At 29.1% G+C, this 15,473-nt stretch overlaps 1 protein-coding gene across 1 annotated transcript; it reads right to left on the bottom strand.

Annotated features, from left to right (window-relative positions):
* Nucleotides 1–511: 511 nt before the first annotated feature.
* LOC113380503 lies at nucleotides 512–10,633 on the bottom strand. Its single transcript, XM_026619717.1, has 4 exons — nucleotides 10,342–10,633; nucleotides 6,099–6,158; nucleotides 891–1,072; nucleotides 512–808 (listed from the first exon to the last, which is right to left on the bottom strand). The coding sequence occupies exons 1-4, from the start codon at nucleotides 10,631–10,633 to the stop codon at nucleotides 512–514; spliced, it is 831 nt and encodes a 276-aa protein (XP_026475502.1).
* Nucleotides 10,634–15,473: the final 4,840 nt, after the last annotated feature.

Raw genomic sequence — 15,473 nt, 5'->3', positions numbered from 1 at the left:
ACGCACTGAACGTACTAATTACACTAAATTAATAATATGATTAAATATAAACTATTATTGGAAATTATCAACTACGTTATAATATTATACCAATTGATACGTCTCAGCGCGTTCTCAAATTCCAAATGAGCTAGTCTCGCGACTGCAAGCCTGGCATGGAATCACACACACACACAACACACGCGCGCAAACAACCACTTGAGACAAGGAGTGGCGCGCGCGCTCGCATGCTAACGCGTCGATCAGCCACGACCAGCTACGACACTGCGCGAACGTGGTACGGCCTGAGTCGCGCGGGCTTTCGTTAAATCACACACACACGCAAGCAGCACGCAACAATGCTGCCAATTTTTCAATTGGAGTATATATAAAGTCGAAATGTATTGTTAATGAATAATAAGAAACTCTACACAGTTTATGTAGCTAACTCTTCATTAGAAAATTCCTTGAAAATAATAAGAAAAAGAGAATAACAAGAAATTCTATACAGTTTATTTCTATACAGTTTATTTTATGTAAAATTCATTAGTGTTTTAATAATGGACGATGCTAAATTAAATTTTTCTTTTGTAAGGTCATTGGCACTTTGGTTGTGGTCAGACTGGCCTCGACTACGACCACCATGGTGGCCTCTGTTGCCTCTGCTGTCGCCTCTGTTGCCTCTGCCTCTGCCGCCTCTGTTGCCTCTGCTACTGCCTCCTCCTGAAGGGAGGAAATTGCTCCGCGGTGGCTTCCTGCCGCGCTGAGTTCTTCTCCCCCGTCCACCACCGCGTACTGAATCTCTCCTATTTACGGCATCGTACCGGGACTAAAGTAATAATATTATAACAACTTATAGCTAAGTATATTTACTAATGTATTTATATAATATTATATAAATGCTACATTACCTTGTCAAGATAAATTTGTAGGCTAACGCCCTGAGTATTCATCATGATTTTATTGAATAAATCAATAAATATGTTTGCGTCATATGGCATTTCAAACGGCAGCAAAGCCACCGTCTTCCACTCTGCTGGCATTGCTGCCTGAACTTTCTTCAGCACTTCTCCAACTGTCTGGAGCTCGCAATCTGCCATAAGAAAAATCATAATGAAAAATTGCTTAAATTTGTATATAAGTTCCTTATATATACTTATATATAAGATTTTGATTTTTTAGTTCGTATATTTATATTTATACCTTCATCCTCATATGCAATGGCACATAATGCCACTGCATGCTTGTGGTCCAGGCGACGTCCCCGACACCGTCCGGCCTCGAATTTTCAGTATTAAATCTATCACAGTAAAAAATAGAAATATGTACACGTCCTGAACAATAAAGAATTGGATTTGAATTACTTACATTGTCATTTTTTCCATTTTAGTTTTGTTGTGACTACCCGTTAATAAAATTAGTAGGTGCTCCACGGGTATCGTTTTTAACGTGGAGAATTTCATCACCTTTGCCGCCACATCTTTAGTTAAGACTACAGAAAATGAGATTATATAGACATTATAGAGAGATTATAATATTATTATATATATATATATATATATATATATATATATATATATATATAAATTGAAAATTACCAGTTTCTTTATTTTCAATTTCCATTTCGCGAATTCTACTTGCAACTTATTTCAATGATCTCGAAAATGAATTAAGTATTTCTTCTTTGACCGGCTTTTTGAAAAGTTTCGAGTAACATTCGATGAATTAAAGTAAATTTAATAACAAGTATATATGTAAAGCAGGGCAAGGCACAAAGGTCCAATTTGACTTTGAGCAAATACAAACTATATTATAAAAATCAAACCAATTATATCACAACAAATTCCGCTTCCATAAAAAATTTCAAATTAAAAGTGTAAAGTTTTTACTCGATTTTGAAATATCACCTTTATATATATATATATATATATATATATATATATATACTAGCTGACCCGGCAAACGCTGTTTTGCCATCAAAAATATTTTGCCGCATTGCAGAAGTTCTTATAATATACATGATATATTAATAATAATGTTATATTTTTATTACACAAATTTCTTCACATTTTGATAATTAATTCGAACGCATCATAGTGCTTTGTTTATTTTAATTTTATTTATGTCAAATAGTGAAATATTTTTAATCAATGAATAAATTAGATTTTAGTCTGAATCATCGCAGTACCATTATCTAAATATATAATTTTTATATAAATATCAGATTTTTTACTTTTGCATTTAATTTAAAAATATTGAATGTCAATGTCATATATCCAATATGCACTTAATTTTTAAATGCTAAAATATTTCCTTTTTGGTTCGAAATTTAATATAATATAATATAATTTATATCTATAATTTGATTGCCAATATTGCCTATAACATAACTTGGAATAATTAATTTATTTGTATCTTATTGAAGTCGTTAAAAATTCATTTTTTCTTTGAACTGTCAGAAATTTGTTTATGATTAATGTTAAATTCAATATGTCGCTTTTTTATTGTGATCTATAATGTTTTAATCGCTTATCATATAAATTTTCGACTGCAAATTGATATTCATACTATCCCTGAAACTAACATGGATAAGGTTCTGAAAAATCCGAGTCCAAATCTATAAAATGTTTGATTTTTGGCACTTTTATTAATTTTTTTATCAATTTTCGTACTGTAAAATAATGGATGATTATTTATCAAAATTGTAATATTTAGACTATAATTTTAGATGTATACTTTTTATTTTGGCATTGAATTATTTTCATTGAAATCAAGTGAAACATAAATATATTTATTCGATATTTATATAAAACATATAATTAAAATATGCATTAAAATCATATTGTCTATAAATAATATGTCATTTTATAAATAGTATTTATTACTTTGGTGCTTGATATGGGTATGAATTTGTGATAAAATATATTCTTTCTGACAAATAGTTAAAAACTTGTTATAATTTTCAAAATTATTTGACATTTCTTACTTCAAAAATTAATTCACTCGCATCATAGCGTTTTGTTTATTATACTTTTGTCATGTTAAATACGTCAATATTTATTTTTTATAAATTAATAATTATTTTAAGTCATCAATGAATATATTATATGATTGTTAAATTCATAAAAAAGTGCAAATTCAACACAGGAATATTGTGGAAATAAATATTTTTTTACATAAATATCTGATTTTTGACATTTGCATTTCATTTGAAATTAATTATAACTGGCAAAATATTTTCTTTTGGATCGAAATTTAATATAATATGATATAATATTTAGTTTGTCTAGTTTGTTTTTGTCAGATTGCAATGATACCTTCAGATTGTACTATTTCATTTAAGAGGTTACAATTTTCTGTATGATTAACGTTTGCGATGGCAATCAAAATTTATCTCAACTCATATAATAATAATAATTTATTTTAATTACACAAATTTCTTTATACTTCGATAATTAATTCCAACGCATGATGCAGGTGTTTTGTTTATTTTAATTTTGTTTGTCATTTTTTTTTAAATTAATGAATAAATCAGGTTTCAGTCTAAATTAACAAATCAGTATCTTTATCTGAATATACAATTTTTTATATAAATATTTGATTTTTTACATTTTCATTTAATTGAAAAATAGTGAATGTCAATTTCATATATTCAATATGCAGTATATTTGTAAATGTCAAAATATTTCCTTTTTGGTCGAAAATTAATATATGATATTCATTTTACAATATTGTGTTGTATCTATAATTTGTTCGGCAATATAACTTGGAATAATTAATTTATTTGTTTCTTATTGAAGTCGTTAAACATTTTTTTTGTGAAATGTCAAATTTTTATTTATGATTAATTTTAAATTCAATACGTCGCTTTTTTATTGTGATCTCTGATCTATAAGGTTTTGATGAAGTTGTGGTATCCGAAATAATTTGGTAAGCTAATAAAATAAATATAAATTGTAAATCTATTTATATAATTAAACTTAAATTTCATAAATATTGACAAATGACATTTGACGATTTTCATGTCAACATTTATTCAAATTTATAAACATTGACTTTTAATTAGATTTAAAACTATAAATTGTGATTTTGAATATAGCATTTCATCTAATTTGGATATAAATGCTGGGTATATCTATATATGTATATGTATAGATATACTTTTATTGTATTGTGAATTAAATTTTTTGAACTGTCAATTTTTTTTTTCAAAAATCATAAATCTTTTTTTCTCGAGTTTTCCATAAATTTTGACATTTGTCATTTTAGTGTTTTTTTTTTGGCCATTTTATGTCAAAATTTTTAGAAATTTATAAAAATTACATATTTATATTTTAAATTTACTTTTCAAAATTTCCTATAACCTAAGTTGGATATATAGGTACACGTTGAGCCAATAAAATTTAAAATCGGTCCAGTAGTTTGGGCGTCCATCGCGAACCAACATCGTGACACGAGATTTATATATATATATATATATATATATATATATATATATATATATATATATTGATGAGTTATTTATAATCGGGCAGTAACACCAAGTAAAAAAAAAACTAAAGTAATTTTGAAATACTTTATTTATCCATACGTTTCGGTCTTCATCGAGACCGTCATTCAGTGGAAAAACTAAAAGATTTTATATGATGTAGAAGGAAAATAATATAAAGTTATAAAACTTATATATAAGTACTTACAGAATTAATTATGCAAAAATACACTACACTATTACACTATGATAAGCCAAGCTATTAATAATTGAAACATTTAAACTAATTATTTTTTTGACAATTTTTTGGTTACATTATAGTGTGTACAAGTTGGATAACGACTAAATACTGAATGAATTGTGTTTACAAATATTAGGAAAGTGTAAAAAGACCGGCAAACATATGTTTTTTGTAAAATAATAAAATAATAAAAATACACGCTTCATTCAGATATAGTAGTGATTTTGAAATGGTCTAAGATTATTTTATAGTCATTGCAAAGCGAATTGTTGTCAGTTCTTAAATTTATGGCCCTAAATATTTTTCGAGAGATATCAACAATGAGACTTTTTAAATCTGAACTATTGACTCCAACTGAAAAGTAAAAAGCAACAGACTGCTTCCATCGATCTTTAATTTGCTTCAACATAAAAACTAGTGCATCATCTGCAAGTAAAAGCTTCTTGCCATTTGCCTGTTATTCAAATCCTATTATATGATTCTTTTTCTGATCATATAATAAATCAGAAGATAATGATATATAAATACACAATCTTTGCTGCAAATATTTTTTTACGAGAGATAGCAGCTTCTAATGATTGGAAAAGCTTATCGTTAATTCCAACATGTAATGGGATATGCGACAGTAAATTTCTTAAAAGTTTGAAGACTCGGCAATATAAATATTTGCCTCCAGAAATAGCAGGTCTTTGGCGACTTTTTATAAAATGTCAATGCGAGAATTTTATCTTTAAATGTGAATTTTCTTCCATTCGGTTTTTTTTGTATGTTCTCTCAATTGGCATTTTATGACTTGCCCTCAAATTGAACGTCGCTGGAATACAAGAGAATTTTTCAGCACATTTGATGCTCTGCTGAAATTTCTCCCGTAAATTTGTATTTTGTTTATCAATTCTTCGCATCTCCTGTATCAAAATTTTTGATGTGTTATACATCTTATGGACTCGGGGTGTCAAGGCATTGCTGCGTTTTTGTTTGACACTCTGCAATAGTTTGTTTTTAAAAATACAAGTAATTAATATTATTGTAATTTTCAGATGCGTAAACCTTTGCGAGAAACTGGTGTAAATATAATTGTTGGTTTTAGAAACATTCTTTGTCGCTTAGGCGTGCTCCAATTTTCTTACGAATTAAATTTATTAAAATAAAAAAGATCGCTCAAAAAAAATCTCGCGGTGCATAATTACCTGTGACCGGAATCTCTTATATGACAACAGCTCCCTTATGTCTTCCTTCATTTCATTAATTTTATATGATAATTTGGATAGAGTGTTCATGATACTATCCAACTTGTTCTATGCGACATATATATTGAGACGTATGAATTTGTTTATTGGAATTTAAAAGATTTTAATAAATAGTTTAAATATATAAATTTTAAATAATTACCCATCTCCATATTGGGACTCTCCTCTACTTCTCCATGTTCAATTTCACATATCACTTCTGCTATAAATATTAACATGAATTTTTGTTGAATGATATGATATAAAACTCTATATTGGGGCTATCCTCTATTTGTTCGTTTTTCGTTATATGTAGCTACGCATCTCCTCGTGACAATTTTCGTATTTCACAGTATCAGGAAGGGGCTTACACCCTTTAATTATTTTATGAACCTTCAATGGAGAAATAGTTTGTTTTCTGGGCATTGAGAGCCCACGAACAAGGTATATGTCCACATTTATCCTCCTTATCGTAAATTACGACATCCTATGTAGGCTGCGTGTTTGGCGCTAACAATTTTATTATTTGTCCAAAATTCAACTAAAGATGAGTGAAACAATACTCTTATGACAATTATTTAATGGAAATCTTATCAAGGTACTTGCAATTAAAGTATTACCAGGTTGTAGTACTAGTGGTGCACCATGTAGAGAACTCAAAATCCAAAACATATCAATAGAATACTAGAATTATAGAAGGCAACCTCAAGTTATACATCTTGAATTTAAAGAATATTCAAATATTCTTATATTCAAATTCCTTATTTCTATTTGGTAGAGTGTTGCATGCCAATCCACTACATAAAAAGCATAACTCGTGTTTTAGTAAATCTAGAAAATTGTTAGAATGTGACATTTTTTTAATTATTTTCTAAATATTGAGCTGTTTAGTTACGTGTGCTACTATGTTACATATAATTTTATTTGCTCGTGAGTTTCTTGTTGAGCGAAAATAAATCTAAAAAAAACAAACGCGTTAGTAAATCAGTATGTAATGTATTGTAAATTTGTCGGTAGTTTTCTTGAATTGCGATTTTTTTCGAAATTAATGTTGTGATAATAAATCTAAATAATGTGTGATGATTTAGTCTTTGAATATGTAAAATTAGTTAAAATATTTAGCAGTCACGAAGAAACTTTATTTGTTGAATGCTGACAAAACAAATTTGGAACTAAAATAAATAATAAAGAAAAGAAAATAAAATTAATAATAAAGAAAATAATAGGAAATGTTCAGATGATAGATTATGGTAATAGGAGTATTATAAATGGAATGAAAAATTATCACGTACATGAAACAAGAGATAATGAATGAATTGAAGTAAAAGCACTGTTATTGAGGTTCAACAACAACTAACGATTATATAATAACGAAATTGCGAATTGGAACCAGAACAATTAAGTAATTTTGGAAGTAAAACAAGATAGTAAACAATATGATTAATATTTACTATAATTACTCATTTATCTCAATATGACAGACGATATGAATATTTGAAGAGAGCATAGGTTTGCTCTTACGTAAAATAACATGAGCATATAACATGTCATGGAAGGAATTAACTTTGATTGAGACAAATGCATAACACGAGGATTTAGTGTATAATGCACGATATTTCATATACAATTTTGATTTCGATAGTGTCAGTAATTATGATTTATTTATATAACAATTTTCTTGGTCTATTTGTTGAAGAATCACACATGACAATGAAAAAGGAAATTTGATTTATAATGATCATTGTGATGGCAATGATTAGATGGCTTTATTGTGCCAAACTATTTGAAAAATCCAAATAGAACTTAGTTCCAACACAGTCAAGGACATTTATGTCTTTATGATTGTGAACTATTCAAAGTAGTTTTCGACCAAATAGAAGAAAGGGCTCTGAATTTACATTATTAACCAAATATCAAATTTGAAACGGATGCAAAGTATGAATACTTCATACTTCGTACTTCGTACTTCAACATTTTTTTTATTTAATTTTGGATCTATTTGGCTACTAGATTATTTTTCTTCGAAGATCGATACCGAATGTTAAATAAAATGATATCTATAATTCAGTCCACGAAGGAATTTTGACACATTTAATAATTTTGAGATATTTAGAAAAGGTGCCATCACAATAAATAGTATTAGCTTGTAGATTCTTCATCGCCATGCATAATTAATCAGAAACATAGTTTTAATTTGTACGGATTTCTTAATCATGGATCAAATGGTATAACTGACCTTAGTTTAGTCGAAGAAGGAAGTGACATCACAATAAATAATATTCGCTCAAAGGTTCAAATCAAGAGGATTGTTTTAATTTGTACGCAAATCGTAACCGTGTATAAAATGCTATAATCTATTGGCAAACGAAGATATTTCAATACTTATATAAATTATTCAAGGTCGTGAAGATTGATTTGTCCAATTCAATTGTGATTGTAAAATCTTGGCACCTTCGACTGACTTAACTGATCTCTGGTAAAAGTTCTTCCCAATCTTTACCAAATCACTTATGTATATGTATCTATTAAGTTTGTTAAATTGATATAAAAAGGAAATTGAAACATGTTATTCAACCTGGATATTATATAAAGAAAAAGTAATATGGAGTAAAATCGATTCGCACTCGAAATTTTTGAAAAATTTGTATTGATACTTGCAAATATTAAGAAATTCTTGAAGAGAATAATCAGTTTTTATGCAATAGGCTATATTTAACCAATTTTAAATATTCAACGATCAACACATGTAACTTCTAGGATAAGCTTGTAGATATAATAAAATTTTCTTTGTTTTTCACTAAACTTACAATTGGAAAACTACAAACGCTTGAATACATTTCTACAATACATTCAATGTGATAACTTTAAAATGAATGTAAAATTATATGAATCATTAATAATATAATTATAGTTACTAATAGCACATACTATTCGCTATAATAAAAGTAAAACATGTTTCTTATAATTTTACTTTCATTTTTTTATTTTGCCACTATATTAAAGCTATACATAAGATTTATTTTTGAACATACAAGAGACTGCGCATTTTGTAATCGATTTTATTTCTGTACTAGAAACGAAAATACTCTATTTATATTTTTTAGTTCCATATACGTTTCAATGTTTGTAATGCTCAAATTTTCGATCCATATTTTATCTAAGTATGCTTTTTCATGTCGTTGCTTGTACCATGTAAACCCAAGTTGAATATTTTACTTTTTATATATACGATTTTTAAATTTCGGAAAAAAGAATGTCTTCCACATGTGCACCACTTTTTTTAATTATATGCTAATTCTTGGGTAAAAAATTTTCTTTCATTTCACTATTGAATTCTTGGATAAAAAATCGGAGTCTGAATCTAGAAAAATGGAAGGCGACAGAGTTTAGATTTTTCATGCTATATGCAGTCCTAAAAACTTATCTGCCCAGAAAGCTATATAAAAATTTTCTTAACTTTCATGCTGCTATGAGAATTGTATGTTCAGAAACTCCAATAAAAAATTATGGGATCAGGCATTGGTAATGATCGAAAAATTTTGTTCGCGATTGGTAAAACTATAAGGAGAATGCATGCTTGTATGTAATACTCATGGTATTTTTCACATGATAAATTATGCGGTAAGGGAAGAAATCAGTGTTGACCAGTGCAGCTGTTTTCCATTTGAAAGATATTTGGGACAGTTACTAAAATTGATACGAGGACCAGCAAAGCCTTTGCAACAAGTATCATGCAGACTACTCGAACAATTTCATGATAAGTCAAATGTAGATCCAAATGATATTGAAATACATAAAAAAAAATCCAAGATTGGTTTTGTTAAAATAAATGGATATAAAATGTATTCAATTAATAAAGATTGCCATATATGGCTCCCTAATAAAAAGATAATGTGTGTGGATGAAATAATTGAACAGGAATCGCATTTACTTTTTCGAGGGTTTCTCTTTCCCTTTTGACCCACACTTGAAAACAAAGTTGTAAGGTCTTTGCTCATACATTTTTTTATCATTGATGTAATCAATTGCTTCTTGTTTGTTCCGCCGGTCAGAGTTAGCTGAATCGACTGTAAATAAGAACTTATTAAATAAATTGCATATTAACTATAGAAAATATTTGTATTTACCAAATCACTGAAGATATCCATATTTTTCAGCTTTTCTTCTAAATTGTCTAATTCTTCATTCGTCTTAATAGGTAATATAAAGTTAGTTTTTTTTTTCACGGATTGAATCTGTGAAGCTGATGCCTTGTTTCTCTTGACGAAAGTCATCAGCTCATTCAAAATCACTTTGAAAGATCTCTGGCCACTTCTTCATCTTGGTTTGTTTGTATCTCCATTGAATATATATTAAAATAGATTATATTGTTTAATTCGGTGTAATAAAAATATTAAATAACATACCTTTCTGCGCTGGTTTTTCCTTTTCTGGGATAGAGCTCAGAGTGTTATCGTCTGAGCTCTCAATACACGATTGATTTTGAGTTCTTTTTACATACTTCCTCAGGTTTTTATAATCGCTGGTGCTTCTCACGAACCTAGCTTCCAATTCAGAGTAATCTCTAAAAGAAAGAGGCTCGCACGCCTTCAGCATCTTATTTAGTTTATAGCCTGCTACAATTTCTGACCATAAACACATAGTCTTCTCCTCATTATACAGGCCATGATGAGGGCACATGTCCGCATGAACCCTCATTTTAAAAATCACTATATTCCATGAACACTATCAAATATAATGGTACCGATTTTGAAATTTATTTAAAAAAAAACTATAACTGATTATTTGAAATATTTAAATTAAAATAAAATAAAAATAAAATTATTTAAATTAAATAATTGAAATTATTCAAATTAAATAATTGAAATTCATTTTTAAGAGAACTTACCTCCATATTCACTTATTTAAAATTTAACTACGTAAACTTACTAACTACTTAAACTTACTACAAATACCTTCAACTGTTGCGACGATCAAAACTGGAAAGAAATACGAAATGCAATTGCGATCCTTGCAACTACAGAAAATTAAATTTTGGCGCGATTATTTATTAGTGTGGGCACTGATTTACATTTCAAATCTTCAAAACCAGATGCGTAAAAAATGTTCCGCAATATGCATTTATTAGAATATATAGAATGATATATTCATAAATAATAATATCAATAATAACTATGATATAAATAATATTGATAATAACATAAATAGGAGTGTTTTTAGTAAATGTAAGTACATCGAACCAAATTCTTGAAACATATGCATTCGAAAGTAGTAAAGTAACGCATACTAGTACACTTCAAAAACACCACTTTTTTGCTAATTATTTTGTTATTTTTCTGCAGTTTATTACATCTCATCTTATTTTTTTGTTTATAAATTAGTGGTGTGCAGTGGAGATATTATTTACTGTATGAAAATTAAAAAACTCCACTTTTTTGCTAATTATTTTATAATATATTAAAAAAATGTTATTAGTACCATTAACTTATTTTTAGAAAAGGTTCAGGTCTTTTTACATATTGTCTTTCTCTTTTTTAGATGACTTTTATCCAACTTTAATTTGGGATATGTGTTATTTTCGATATGTAGTTCACATAGAACACAAAAATATTTAAAATTTGGATCTCCTAAAGATGCTGGTGATAAGGAACGTAAAGCTAAACTGGGATCACACTCAAAGTGAAGCCATCTTAAACACATTCCACATTGTTGCCAAGAACTGCTGGATGGTATTAAGTCCCCATTGCAATTGTTTTTGCAATTAATAAACGTGTCTTGGGAATTTTTTGCATGTTTATACCATGTATCGCATTTAATACATTTATAATATGTAGGTCGATCTGTTGGAGAGTTACCTGAACTACAACAAATTGGACAGAATCCATCTACAGGTGAAATATTTTTCAAGAAATGTGACATTAAACTTTTTATAGTTTCGATAGTATCCATTTTATAGTTTAAATTCTTATTATTCAATAAACAGAATGCATTTTGTAATACGAAAAGTCCACAACTATGACCATCAGATTGGTGAGGGGAAATTATTATAAATTTACTCTATTTCGTTTGTTCTTCATTAATATAATTGCTCTTTAAATAATATGCTCTGTCTTTGCACCAGGAATAGAGTTGATTACACTAAATTGTTTTAGACCAGTATCTATCAACACTAACATCCATTGAGAATTTAAAATATATGGTGCTTAATATTTTATGCCTGATGATATATTTATAACGGCCTTACAATTTTTATTACTTACGGCAAACATAAATTCATGCAGAGCAAGAATTTTAAACTGTTCCTTATTATATACAAGTGATGCTAAATATGCATCAATAATTATATCATCTAACCACTCCTCGTTGTACAATGTGAAAAAATTATTCAATCAAATAGGATATTTACCTAAAAATCTTATAACATATGATTCACATTTTGCTCTATTGTATATGTAGAGTTTTATATAAAAATTAAAATCTATTGCTACATTATTAGGATGCTTACCTATTGAAAGGTGTGATTCAGATTTGGAACTCTTTTGGCTAGTCAAAAATCCGTTTGAGGGCGGCAAATTTTTCTTAGTTAGAAAGATTTCCTCTTTTATTCGGTTTTTTATTCCACATTTCTCTTGCTTCTCCCACATCTACTATTGTACTATTATGGTAATTGTTATTCTCATATGCTGCTACTGCCTTGTTTTTCGTATTTCTTATTTTATTTTTATTATCCAACTTCTTTATGCTAGTATTTATCCTGGCATTTCTGATACGACTTTCATTTCTTTCTTCAGGTATGAGCTTTGAAACACAATGAAGTTTCAATAAGTCATTACTGCAAACACCTAGATGTTTTTTTAATATTTCTACAAATCTCATATATGGCCACAGTGGCAAAATTGGGATATACCGCTCCATAACATAATTTAGAAATCCAGGACAGTAAAATTGGTTTTGATAACCTTCTTTAGGCATGCTCTCTTCAGTTTTGAGTTTTATATTGAGGAATTCCTTGTAAAACAGACTGCTTCGTAAAAGACTTTGACTCGAATTCGCTTTCTTTTCAGGCTCTTCGTTTTTTTCCGAATCAGCGTTGGCTTAAATTGTTTTTTTCAATATTGCATTCTTATCTGCAATTTGAGAAATTTCCCTAAGTGCTGTTTCTATTTCTATATGATGATATTCGCTGCCTAAAATGCACACAATATTAGCGAATATTTTTGTGCATAATCCAAATCTCGAGATTTTGCGCCTAAAAAGTAAATAATTAATTTTACGGCGAATATTGTCCTTAATAAATTTCTTTGCATGATACGATAGTCTCTTCGTAAAATGGCTACAACATAAATGTAAAGTTATATTCTCTTCAAATTCTTTGGAATTTCTATCATTTAAGAACACATAGCATTTATTAAGGTATTCAATCAAACTATAATGATTACAGCTGCGAATTAACGCGTGAATGCTTGCATAACTATGATCAGTGACAATTTTCTTAAACGTAATAATATGATCTAATTGCATTATACAATCTGGGAAGCATCTTTGGATTGAATTAGCATCATGTTCATATGATATCCATTGCAACAATGGATATAGATAGCCAGACCCATTTGTGGGCAGTGAAATTACGCCTGCATAGATATAAGCTCTCTTGTTGTCAAAAGGAGAAGGTGGTTTTATAACACCTTCTGTTGCGTCAAAATATAGAACCGTGTCCATTTTTTTTTGGGAAAAACTTATTTAATATTTCATTTGCATGGATATCTACTACACTTGGTATTACTGATACAAGTTTATATATTGATTGCTTATGAGGATCTTCTGATATCTTTACCTGGTGATGAATCAAATTCTTAACTTATTACTCTGCAACTTATTTCTCTAATTATATTCATATTTCACTTGGCGCATGCAAAGACGTGAACGAAGTTCGTACACATTACCAAAGTTCTAATATGATTCAGGAAATTTATCTTTTATTTCACCGAATTGTTTCATGCGACATGCTGCTCGTTTTTTGGTGTTTCAATTTGATTTTCATAGCGTCTCTATCTGTTCTCCTTAATTGTCTAAACCTATGTATTGGACTGGAAACTGTACCGACAAACTATATAGCAATATGCCCATGTAGTTTCACGGTAGCAGTAAGCTTTCCTAAAATATGTTACAAATGATTTTGTATCATCTCCCTCAAGCTCATCCAAAAATTTATTTAAACTAGTCCTGAATTGCCTCTCATCTAAAATCATTTTTATAGTTATCAATGTCTCATAAATTAAGTTTATTAACAATCTTGGCAGCTGCTGCCCTCTTCCAACTTCTGGACACGTGCTAAGAGCATAACAGTTTATGCTGAGTCACCCATGACAGATGACTCAGCATTGAAATATGCTGGGCAGTCATCTGTCATGAATGACTTTGTATTGATTTTACCGACTGCCTTAGAGATTTCTTCAAAAAATATTTTATACGTTACTTCATCTTGCCTGTTTGCAAAAAAATGCAACTGGAACTCCGCTTCCAAATTCATCAATCACCATTAATGTATGCAACTGGTAATTGTAACAATTTGTTCCATGGGTGGCATCAACGCAAATTCTGTCTGTGCCAAACTCCTTTAACATTTCCGCCTGCTTCTTAGTCATTTTTATTAACATATAATCTTCCTCTCTAAGCCCATAATCAACAGTGTTGACATTTTTATGAAACAATACTGAAAATTGCTCGCCTGTTTTTCTCTACCCAAAGGTTCACACTGATATAATCAGTTGGGTGTTTGTATGTACAATATGGTTTTAAATGTTTTTTTCTTATGTTCCACTAATCTTTACTGAAGACTAAAGAAGCCCTCAGTGGTAATTTATTATTATATGATGCTTCACGTATATTACCAATGATAACATCGTCCTGAACTCTAGCTAAAAGGTTATCTGTAAATATTATATTACTTATATAATAAATAAACACACAAACACATATAATATATAGAGATATATATCGAACGTGGGGCCGATCGTTGGCCCCACGTTGGGCGCCAGTTTGTAGTTTTCTTATGGCATCTACAATAATACATTTTAAATTAACGCTGTTTACACCCCCATCAGAGAAGTAAAATGCAACTGGTTGCACCCAGCGATGTTTTATGCTTTCAACTAAAAAAAAAACAAGAGAATGATAAATAAACTTTCCCTACCATTTGCCAATTCCTGAAATCCAACAATATGATCCTTTTTACGGTCGTAAAATATTGCGGGTGATAATGATATTTCACCAAACCTTAGAACAGTTTTTGCTATTCACATATTTTTTCTGTGCCCTAGCTGAGCCCAATGTTTGGAAAAGGGTCTCATTAATACCACTATACAAAGGAATTGCTGAGAGCAACTTTCTCAATGTTTGAGGAGCAAGCAAAACAAATATTTTTTCTCCAAAAGTAATAACCTCTTGGAGAAATTTTATGCAGAGTTAAAGCAAGAATTTTATCATTAAGCGTAAATTTTCTTCCTTTTGGCTTTTTCCTATGTTCTCTTAGTTGACT

Source organism: Ctenocephalides felis, unplaced genomic scaffold (assembly GCF_003426905.1).
Source record: "Ctenocephalides felis isolate EL2017-DRISC unplaced genomic scaffold, ASM342690v1 CF-g0.4_SCAFFOLD_02188, whole genome shotgun sequence".
Taxonomy (NCBI): Eukaryota; Metazoa; Arthropoda; class Insecta; order Siphonaptera; family Pulicidae; genus Ctenocephalides; species Ctenocephalides felis.
The sequence above is the reverse complement of the archived record's forward strand: the minus strand, read 5'-3'. Positions and strand labels throughout refer to the sequence as shown.